General features: G+C 39.8%; 2 protein-coding genes across 2 annotated transcripts in view; one reads left to right on the top strand and one right to left on the bottom strand.

The window, feature by feature from the left end:
• The window catches only part of LOC103457033 (beta-1,4-galactosyltransferase 1-like), an 8,784-nt gene extending 7,650 nt beyond the window's left edge, over positions 1–1,134 (bottom strand). Inside the window, exon 1 of the mRNA XM_017301827.1 lies at positions 1–1,134. Coding sequence (XP_017157316.1) covers positions 1–358 — 358 coding nt within the window. The 5' untranslated portion in view covers positions 359–1,134.
• Positions 1,135–5,843: 4,709 nt separating this feature from the next.
• The window catches only part of chrnd (cholinergic receptor, nicotinic, delta (muscle)), a 9,706-nt gene continuing 5,215 nt past the window's right edge, over positions 5,844–10,334 (top strand). Inside the window, exons 1-6 of the mRNA XM_008396869.2 lie at positions 5,844–5,962; positions 7,665–7,810; positions 8,845–8,889; positions 8,958–9,067; positions 9,852–10,007; positions 10,074–10,183. Coding sequence (XP_008395091.1) covers positions 5,905–5,962; positions 7,665–7,810; positions 8,845–8,889; positions 8,958–9,067; positions 9,852–10,007; positions 10,074–10,183 — 625 coding nt within the window. The 5' untranslated portion in view covers positions 5,844–5,904. The remainder of the gene's footprint in view (positions 5,963–7,664; positions 7,811–8,844; positions 8,890–8,957; positions 9,068–9,851; positions 10,008–10,073; positions 10,184–10,334) is intronic.

Raw genomic sequence — 10,334 nt, forward strand, 5'->3', positions numbered from 1 at the left:
TCGGGGGTTTGTACCGTCCTCCCTGCTGCAGCAGAGACCCCACCTGATTCCTGACCAACTCCAGACTTCGTTTGGTTTCAAACTCGACCAGAAGTGGACCCACCAGAGACGGAGGCGTGTCGGGACACGGATCCAGAGGTTYAGAGGTCGCTGCTGTTTTCAGGGAGACGTCTGGGGTCTTTGTTACCCAAACACGATCCATCATCGCTCCAAAAACACTCCTGTTGCTTTTCACCACCTGCTGCGGCACCGAAGGAAAAACCAAAGAAGTGTCTTTGCTGTGGAGTAAAAACACGGAGAAACACGTCAGAGTGAATAACGCAGAAAGCGCCAGAACGCTGCTGATCTTCTCCTTCATGTCTCTGATGTTTCCAGTTCTCTGTTCTCGCTTCCTTGTTTGGCTCACATGCCAAGTGAGAGGTATGACTTCATGTCTGTGCAGCGGAACTGCACCTGCATTATGATTTATCTGTAGACAAAATCAGATGTATTTTATTCAAATGATAATACCTGCGACCTGTGCAGGTGACCCCGCCTCTCGCCCGGAGCAGCTGCAGAGGCAGCAGCTCCTCCCGAACCCATTCAGGGACAAGATGTTAGAAATGTTCTGAATAATTATTCAGAACATTTATTTTAGCAAAGTGTCGCCTGCAGGCCGAAATTTAACAATGTGGCAAATTCACAATTAGCTCACCTTTTTTACAGACAAATAAATCTTCTTAAAACATTTATTCATTTACGAGACAAAGCGTTTGTCTTTAATGAACATTGCTTAGCAATAAATCCCCAAAATGTTTGAAAAATAAATCCATATGTCATTTAAACAGCAGAAACTTCTTACATTTTGGTCCTTTTCTAAAGAATGTGACTTCTCTTCTTTATAAAAAATATTCAGACTGTGTGGAAAAGAGATGGTCTAACAGAAACTCAGTACTGGTTCTACTGGCCGTCTGACTGACACGGCTGTGGTGGGATTCTGCTCTGCAGAACTGTTCTTACTCAGCCACATTGGGGTTTTCCTGTTTGAACAACATGCACATAGGAAACTTTGACTAGACCACTCCAGAGTCTCATCTTGTTTCTCTTTCAGTCAGAGGTTTGACTTGCTGGTGTGTTTTGAATTTGTTTTGATGGAAAAACAACAAAACAGGAATTATCAGGTTGATTTTAATGAATCAATAAAACTTCTATTTTTAGACATAGTTTGTCTAAAAAAGACAAATGATGTATTTTTTTTTATACTTTTGTCACAATAGACATGATAATAGATTGACATTTAAGAAATATGCACATTATTTGCACCTTGCAGAATTGGATCAGAAAACATTTCATTTCAGTTTAAGAAGTTACTGAGATAAACAAAGACAATAATATTGTTGTGGTAATAACAACATAATAATGCAAGAACTCAGTCTCAAAGATAATAAACATTATATTTTAATAAACATTTAAAACTGGAAGACATTTTAAATATCCTAAATAAACAAAACAACAGAAGCAACAAATAAAATTAATCATGAAGAATCTGTACACAAAACTGTCCTTCAGAAAAAAGAGACCAAAACATGAAGACAAACGATAAATCATGCAAATTAAAATTATTGATCTAATTTTAATTCATCGTGCGATTAATTGATTTATTGTTTATTGTTGCAGGTCTAGCAACAAAATGCATGAGAAGAGAAAAATGTAACCTACATGGACATAAGCACATATTCTGCTCCTTTGTTTTTCACACGTTTCCTCTCAGCCGCATCATTTCTGTGAAGACTAAGATGTTAATTTTAGACAACTAAGATGATTGTCAGGGTGAAATGTTGCACATATAAAACAAATGAACACTTAGAGAAAAGGGAAGTCAAGAAAGGGGAACTAAGGAGACGCTCAGCGTTAAAGATGTGAGTCTGACTGCAGTTTTCTCAGTTTGAAGAGTCCAGAAGTTTCAGCAGAACCAGAACCAGACGGTTTTATTCAAATCCTAGACAGTTTCAGCAAACAGATCATAAACACTAATGAATGAAAATCAAACGGAACAGAGATGAAAATGAAAGACCTCGGTACAAACACAGATCTGTAAACGCTGAGTTGGCCGCTGAGTTGGCGTTTTAAGCCAACGCTGCCTACTCAGCGTTTTACTGAGTTGGCAGTAAAACGCTGCAGTTTAACACAAAGTCCAACTTTATGACCAAATTCTTTATAATGTTTCTCTTTGAATAATGAGAAAATGTAAAATAAGAAGTGAAATTTATCTAACCCAACCACCTCATCTCAATTTATTAAATATATTTCTAAATGTCGGCTCTCATAGCAAGACTTTAAAATCTACAGATTAATAACAATAATAATAACTAGAAAATTCCTGCAGAAATTTTAAAGGGGCATGCCAAAGTGTGCCCGTCGGCTTTGACCCAGCGTTATGATGCTAAAAATTAGCATTAATGCTAAAGAAAGCTGCAATGTAGTCAATACGGAGAGGCAGAAGCATGTTGAATAAGCTGTACTTACATTTGAACATAATCCATTGATTTGGCAGTAGCATGTGGAGCAACAGGACCATGTTGTTTTAATTTTACTGCGCAAGGCAGTGAAGTGCTACTCTTTGTGCTAATATACTGAGAAAAAAAAGGTAAAAAAAAAAGCTACATATTATTGCACCGCCTATGGCGGTGCACTGACGTGAGAGGAATATGCAGGCTTTTATTTTGAAAGTTTCAGTAGGCTTCATTTTAAATAGACACACTAATCCAATGTGTAACAGTGGTTTGGTTAATCCACCAATATAATGCCCAAAACAGCAAGTAGCTCTACATTCCAGCTCAGCCCTCCTCTGTAATAACTGAATGATCCGCCATGTTGTAGTTCTGACCTTCTGCTCTGYCCTCTGTATTAAGGTGTTTCACCATGTTTAGAACTACAGAGACCTTGTAGGCCAAACCAGCAGTTGCCATAGCGATCAAGCCTCTGCCAACTGCTGTGTGTGTGAGAGACACTTCATGTAACTTTGAGAACACCCAGTCACTTTTAATGAAAAAAGCAGTCYGAACGACMYCTTCCMGTTCWGGAWCCGTWAKGCCGATCCAAAAACCGTTTGAAGYGTRTGAGAGGGCTAYTTGTCGTCTCYGATAGTCCTGTGATTCATATCTGTAGGTCATTCACAGGAACTGCACTGATGAGAGAAATATGGTGTGTGGTGAGCACAGTAATTTTTCAAAAACCTATATTAAACACTGAGGAGGAGGGTCAGTTGGTCATGTCCCGTCACTTTGCTCTGAAGCACCTGGACAGAAAACCGTAAGCCCTAGAGAAATWTCGAAAACATTTTACCGGAGCAGACATGCTGTGCTATTTCCTGACCAACTTTCATACCAATAGCACAAGTTTTGTGGCCATGAGAGTGATTTCAAAATTATTTTGGGGTCAAAATGTCACCCGGTTTCTCACTCTAAAAAAGTGGCAGTTGGTGTCAGTTACACTCTGCGCTTCGGCAGTTGGAAATTTCGCTCGTTTTTCGCTTTTTACGTCGCCGACGTAACTCCGATCCCCAATAAAAATAATAGCTCCCTTCTCGGCATTGAGCCACACGATTTTGATACCACTTTTGTGGGTCGGCATGCAGCGGTACGAGCCGCATTAACGGTGATGGAAGAAAAATAAATAATATAGAGACATTCTATTAGGTGTAGAACATTAGGTGCCTGCCATGCAATGCATAAGGAGAGCAGTTCGCAAGTCAGTCACTGCTCTCCTTATGCATTGCTATGGCATGCCCCTAATAATAATAATCACTGTTGTAAAGAACAAACATCTGAATAATTGCCAACTCTTTTCCAATGCAAGTATAAATTCTTCTTAAGTTGAAAAGTTTTCAGTTTGAAACTTTTTAAACAAAAAGTTTTTTTTCCAGTTTAATAAAACTGATACAAACAAAACTGATAGTAAGATAATCAACTAAAAATGGTGACAGTTACACAGAACAAAGGAATATATTGTGATTGTTAACCGTAAGTAAACCAACCAAACTTTTGTCATATTCAACTTTATCACCCAGATCCATATTAGTGCATTTAAAAGGAATATTTATATTCTATTTCTAATATTCCTCTCACCGTTACCAACAGAAATCCTATAAACGTCTTTCTGAGTCAGTGAGACGGAAACAAATCAGAACCGACACATTAAAAGGTTTAACACCTGATTTATTCTGTTTGTTAGTCCACAGAGGATTACAGAGCTTTAACTTTAAATCTGTTTATTTATGTTGAGCTAATTCACATGTTAGATTCAGTTTGTTGGCCAGGATTGTTGCACAAACAATGAATTTCATGTCAGAGTTCAGACATGAAAGTGAAACTGAGCTCTGAAAAGTGAACCAGGCTGGCAAACCGAACACTTCCAGCCCAGAGGCGCAGCGTGAGGCGGCGGGGATGTGAAGATGGTCATGTTTTCTTACAGTTATCAGTTTTTCAGACTCCAGTGACTTTTTCCAAAACAACAACTGGTGATAAATCAGAAGCCATGTTTCTCAAACTCTTTCAGGCCGAAGACCATTTAACCCTTTAATAAATACTGACAGACCAACTTGACACTGATTTCAGTTCCCCACAACAGCACAATACATACAACCTGAAATAAAAACAACTTAACTCACTTATTGTTATAAACTATTTACATGTTGTGTAAAATGCTATTTCTAAGCTTTAATTATGTCAAATACATGAAAATAATAAAAAAAGTTATTCTTTATTACTGTGAGCATTAAAAACATTCAGGCCTATTTGTAATTTAGAAGCACAATAAAAAAAATGGACTTGAGTAGCTTTGGCAGAAACAAAAATGATCTCCTTCACCAAAAAGCACTTATTTATTTATCTATTGTATCTAATTAATTTAATAATTTTGAATTAAATAACAATAGCTGTTGAGCTGTGAGCAGAGCATCATAAGCGAGCAAAGCAGTAAAAAACAAAGAAAAGTTTTTATTAACTGAAACTTGAGTCCTACCGTTCACGGCCTAGAGCCGATCAAAAGAATCGAATCGTTCATGAACGACATCAATTCTGTTAGCAGGTATAACTTAGCTTCCTCCTGTCATTGTAATCCTGGAGATGTTTTCTTTCCACCGGTATCTTAAGACTTTAAGTGACCCGGTTCTAACCCACTTATCCATTATTATTTTTAAACACAATCCTTCGGTAAGCTAGCTGTAGCGTCGCACTATGAGCTGACGTCACGGTAAATAAACGGTTGTTTACCTGCAGTAGCCGGATGACCACCAGGAGGCGCCCGCGGATCTTCCTCCAAGCTGCAGTTTTCCAAGCTGCAGTTTTCCAGGCCCTCCTTCACTCACTCACTCAGTCAGTCAGTCACGTTTATTAGTGTCGCACATTTCAGCAACAAGGCAGTTCAAAGTGTTTTACATCCTAAAAACACAAAAATACAAGAGACACCACACAGTCATCAACTGAGAAAACCGATAAACATTAAATTTTATAGAGTGTCATCGTGAAACATGTCGGTGAATTTTTCATTCAGCTCCTTCAGACTAGCAGGCAGCCTTCCTGCAGCTGTTGTTTCAGCAGCTGGCCTTTTTAGAGCCTGAATACTCCAGTTTTGTCGCAATTAATCCGATTAAATGTAAATATAATTAATTGAAGCAGTGTTGTAAACACAGTGGAGTCATATTTGTTTTTAACATCCCAATAAATCCTGGGAATGTTCTGCGTGTTTCCGGCTCGTCTCGTTCTGCGTCCAGTAAGGAGAAGAGGAGCCGGTCCGGCAGCCTGTTGTCGCTTTTCTATTTTCTGCCCTCTGTGTTTCTGCAGCTGCTGCTTGTCACTCAGAGTTTCCTGCCTGAAGGTCGGCGGGTAGAGCGGGTTCTGGTCCAGTCAGGCGGTCCGGTCCGCCATGGAGCTGCACCGAGCAGCGCTGGTCGCCCTGTTGCTGCTGACGCTCATCTCCTCAGGTCAGTTCACCTGAAACTCCGGCTGGTTTCTATTGCTGTCTGATTTATCTCTGCTGTAGTTCCAGCATTTTGGTTGTAAACATGCTTCTAAAGAAATGAAAATATTTTACTGCAAAAACACTAAAACTTACCAAGTTATAAAAGAAATAATCTTCAAATGGAACTAGAACGGTTTTAAAATCAATATTAAGGAATTATTGACTTACAACCAGCTCCTATGTGTTGCTGAAAAGTTTCTTCTATTAGTTTTGTCTTATTTCAGCTGTACTAAGATATTTGCACTAGAAACTAAACCAAAAATACTTGGTTTTGTGTTTTTGCAGTGTTCTGCACATTTTCCATCCAAACATGTTTTATGTTTAAAACCCTAAACCAAACAAACTCTTCATAAATGTCACATTTTAAGAAGCTCTTCTTTATAAATATAAACTTTCTAGGATATTAGCAGAAAAAAATCGTATTTTGTAAAAAGTATTGAAGTAACCGATCAAATTATTAATCATTTAGAATTAAAAAGTTGCATCATCAGACGGAGCAAAATATAAAGTTAAGTGGAAATGTTGGTATTTTAAGGATCAAAATTTTGATTTCTGCTGGTTCCGGTCGGTTCTGTTGGTTCCGTTCGGTTCCGGTCGGCTCTGCTGGTCCTGTTCGGTTCCGATCGATTCTGCTGGTCCTGTTCGGTTCCGGTCGGTTCTGGTGGTTCTGTTCGGTTCTGCTGGTGCTGTTCGGTTCCGGTCGGTCCTGTTGGTTCTGCTGGTTCTGTTGGTCCTGTTAAGTTCCGGTCGGTTCTGTTCGGTTCCGGTCGGTTCCGGTTAGTTCTGCTGGTCCTGTTCGGTTCCGGTCGGTTCTGGTCGGCTCTGCTGGTTCTGCTGGTCCTGTTCGGTTCCGGTTGGTTCTGGTGGTTCCGGTCGGCTCTGCTGGTTCTGCTGGTCCTGTTCGGTTCCGGTTGGTTCTGGTGGTTCCGGTCGGCTCTGCTGGTTCTGCTGGTCCTGTTCGGTTCCGGTCGGTTCTGGTGGTATCAGTCCTGCTCTCTCAGCATGTGGCCTCCAGCCGTTCAGGCCTCAGAAACCTGATCCGTTTCCCTCCTGCTGTGTGACGGAGCGACGCACCAAACGGATCTTTTAAATCCAGCAGACAGAAACAAACTGCAGGTTTTATTAAAAAGTTTCTTTATTGAACGAAACTGATGTGGAAAATTTTCTTTTGGCTGATTTTCTTATTTTTTGTTATTTATCTGAATTATTGTCATTTTGTTCCTTAAAATACCAAAATTTTCACTTAGCTTTACATTTTTGTCAATCTTATTATGTAATGGTTAAATATTAAATTATCAATAATTTGATCATTTACTCAGTGCAGTAGACTTTTTATTTTTGCTTGAGTAAAATCATGTTGAAGTGCCTCTACTCTTACTATATAGTACAGTTTGTAGTACTCATTGTAGTACTCATCATAGTACTCTGCCCTTCTCTGGTTATGATGATATTTTGATAACTATTCGCCACGCAGCGTCACAGTGCAGAGCTGCAGATCTCTTTCTGTTCTACAGAGAATATTTCTCCTTTCTAGACTCTGTGGGGGTCATTAAAGGTCATTCTCTCTCTGAAGGTCAAAGGTGCTTCATAAATGAATTTAAAAATGAAATAAAGTCCTAAGAGTTGAAGCTAAGGTTCTCGTCTTGGATCTGTTTTCCTGTCAGAGTGTTTGTGCCGGAACGAGGAGGAGCGTCTGATCAACCACCTGTTCGTGGAGAAAGGATACAACAAGGAGCTGCGACCCGTGGAGAAGCAGCAGGAGGTTGTGGACGTTTCCCTGGCGCTGACGCTCTCCAACCTCATCTCCCTGGTGGGAAACCGGAAAAACGTGTTTACCTGAAATTAGGGCTGGAGCGATTAATCCCGATAAACCAGCTACTGAAATAATCAACTAATTCAGATTTGGTTAATCGTTAACTGGAATATGCAGACTTTACAAATTACTAAAAAATAACACCTGAAGAGCAGCAATTAAGCCAAAGCTGCACAATATGTACATTTTGCGTTTTAAATTAAAACACCTTTGTCTGTAGACGGTTTTACCCAAAATCCCTCAAGTAGCAAATTTATCTTCATCTGCTCAGAATCAAACCATAAAGAGATCATGAATATGTTCATGGGCCGAGTGCCTGAATGTAACGATAAAACCATTAACAAACTGATCACCTATCAATAAATATCTGCCTCTACATTCTTAAAAACACACATCAGGATTTAGAGATTGTTTTTTGTCTTTTTTTGGCAATAAAAATCACAGATTCAAAAACATTTGCTATTTTTACAATAGCAATATTTGTGCTGATGTAAATATAACTTATTGATCACGGCTGATATGAAATAAGGCTGAGGCAGCAGCGTGGTAAGGTAAGAAACAGCGCCACCTGCAGGCAGGAGTTAGCAGTCACTTAAATCCAACGTTTTTGACCATTTTTCAGAAAATTTGCTTTGAGTTATGAATTAGTGTGAAACAATGCAGTAATCTGTGGATTTTGCAGAAATTTTTGCAAATGTGGAATCGCAAAAATCTGGAGTGGCTCAGTCTGGAAATAAAGCTGCTGAGGGCCTTGAGTTTGACACATAAAGGCACTAGAGGAATCCTGTTATTTGTTTATTTGAATCTATTAATGGATTTTTAATATTGGATAAAAAAAATCTGTAAAACATAAAAAAAAAAAATTTATTCGATTAATCAATTAATCATCAGAATGATAAATTACTAAAATAACCATTAGTTGTAGCCCTACCTGAAAAGTGTGGCATGCATCTGTTCTCTCCGTCCTGCAGCTGCAGCATGATGCTGCCACTACCGTGCTTCTGACATGATATAACTTTTATCTTCTGTAGAAAGAAGTAGACGAGACGCTGCTGACAAACGTGTGGATTGAACACGTACGTTAGTGTTTTTTATTTTTAAGTCAAACCAAGCCTCCGGTCTGATCTGCGTTTCTCTGACGCAGACATGGACCGACTACCGGCTGTCGTGGAACGCCAGCGAGTTCGACGGCATCGAGATGCTGCGCCTGCCGCCCAGCATGGTGTGGCTGCCAGAGATCGTCCTGGAAAACAAGTAAAACTATGTTTTATACAAATCAGGGTAAATATTAAACAAAGTTTTGTTGTTTAAAGTTTAAATTTTTTCAGAAATGCACTCGTTGGGTTTCGGTAGTTCAGTGACATCAGCAGGCGCAGGGCAGCCATTTTGTTTGACAAACTTGTTTTACTACAGAATATTAGCAAAATAGTACAGATGAACACTACTTTAGTCTAGTTTGTAGTTAATTGAAATTAGACAAGTAAAATTTTATTTTCAAGGACTTCATCGATGACGAAGGTGAGCCTGCTGCGGCGTGGGAAGGGGGGAGGGGGCTCGGGACGGGCGGGCGGCGTATTTCCTCATCCATCACTGGGGAAGCTTTTATTCCAGGTCCGACTCGACACAAAGACTCTAATGAGTCAAGCTGAGATTTTCCATCCTGACATCAAACCAGTGAATAACTCACTTTACTCACTAGTTTCTGTCATTATTAGATAAAAACTCACCGCTGTTTATTTTTCCCCATGACGTTTAAAGATGGAGTAAATCTGACTTTCCAGGAATGTTCAAACCACACGGCTTTCAGCATGTTTGAACTTTGACTAGGCCATTGAAACAGCTTAATTCTTTACGTTTTATCCTCTGAGGGTTAATTATTGGTGTGTTCTGTGTTTCATAAATGCAAAAACTCATTGAATATATTGTTAAAAAAATAAATAGTAAATTTTTTTTTAAAAGTACATGTTGTAGGCCGGGGTATGAATAGTTTATCTGATTGCAGTGATGTCATTGTGATGTCATCGCTCCCTGTGTTTAGTAACGACGCCCAGTTCCAGGTTGCCTACTACAGCAACGTCCTGGTGGATCCGTCTGGTCTCTGCTACTGGCTGCCTCCCGCCATCTTCCGCTCCTCCTGCTCCATCAACGTCAACTTCTTCCCCTTCGACTGGCAGAACTGTACGCTCAAATTCAGGTAGGTGGCGATGAAACGGCGCCTCCTGCAGGTCAGGAGACGTAAACGCTCTGTGTGTTTCTGCAGCTCCCTTACCTACAACGCCAAAGAGATCAAGATGCTGCTGAAGGAAGACGGGAACGAAACTCACAAGCACACCGTGGAGTGGATCGTCATCGACCCGGCCAGCTTCACAGGCAACTTTTTATCCTTTTAACCAGGAGCGTCCAAACTTTCTGCCATCATGGCCAAAATGTTAGACTCCATCGAAAATGCAGCCAAAACTAATAAAGTAGCCAGATATTTATTGTAGACCCAAAACGTGAAAGGGATTTTTCCAAATATATA

Source organism: Poecilia reticulata, linkage group LG20 (assembly GCF_000633615.1).
Source record: "Poecilia reticulata strain Guanapo linkage group LG20, Guppy_female_1.0+MT, whole genome shotgun sequence".
In the NCBI taxonomy this organism is placed as follows: Eukaryota; Metazoa; Chordata; class Actinopteri; order Cyprinodontiformes; family Poeciliidae; genus Poecilia; species Poecilia reticulata.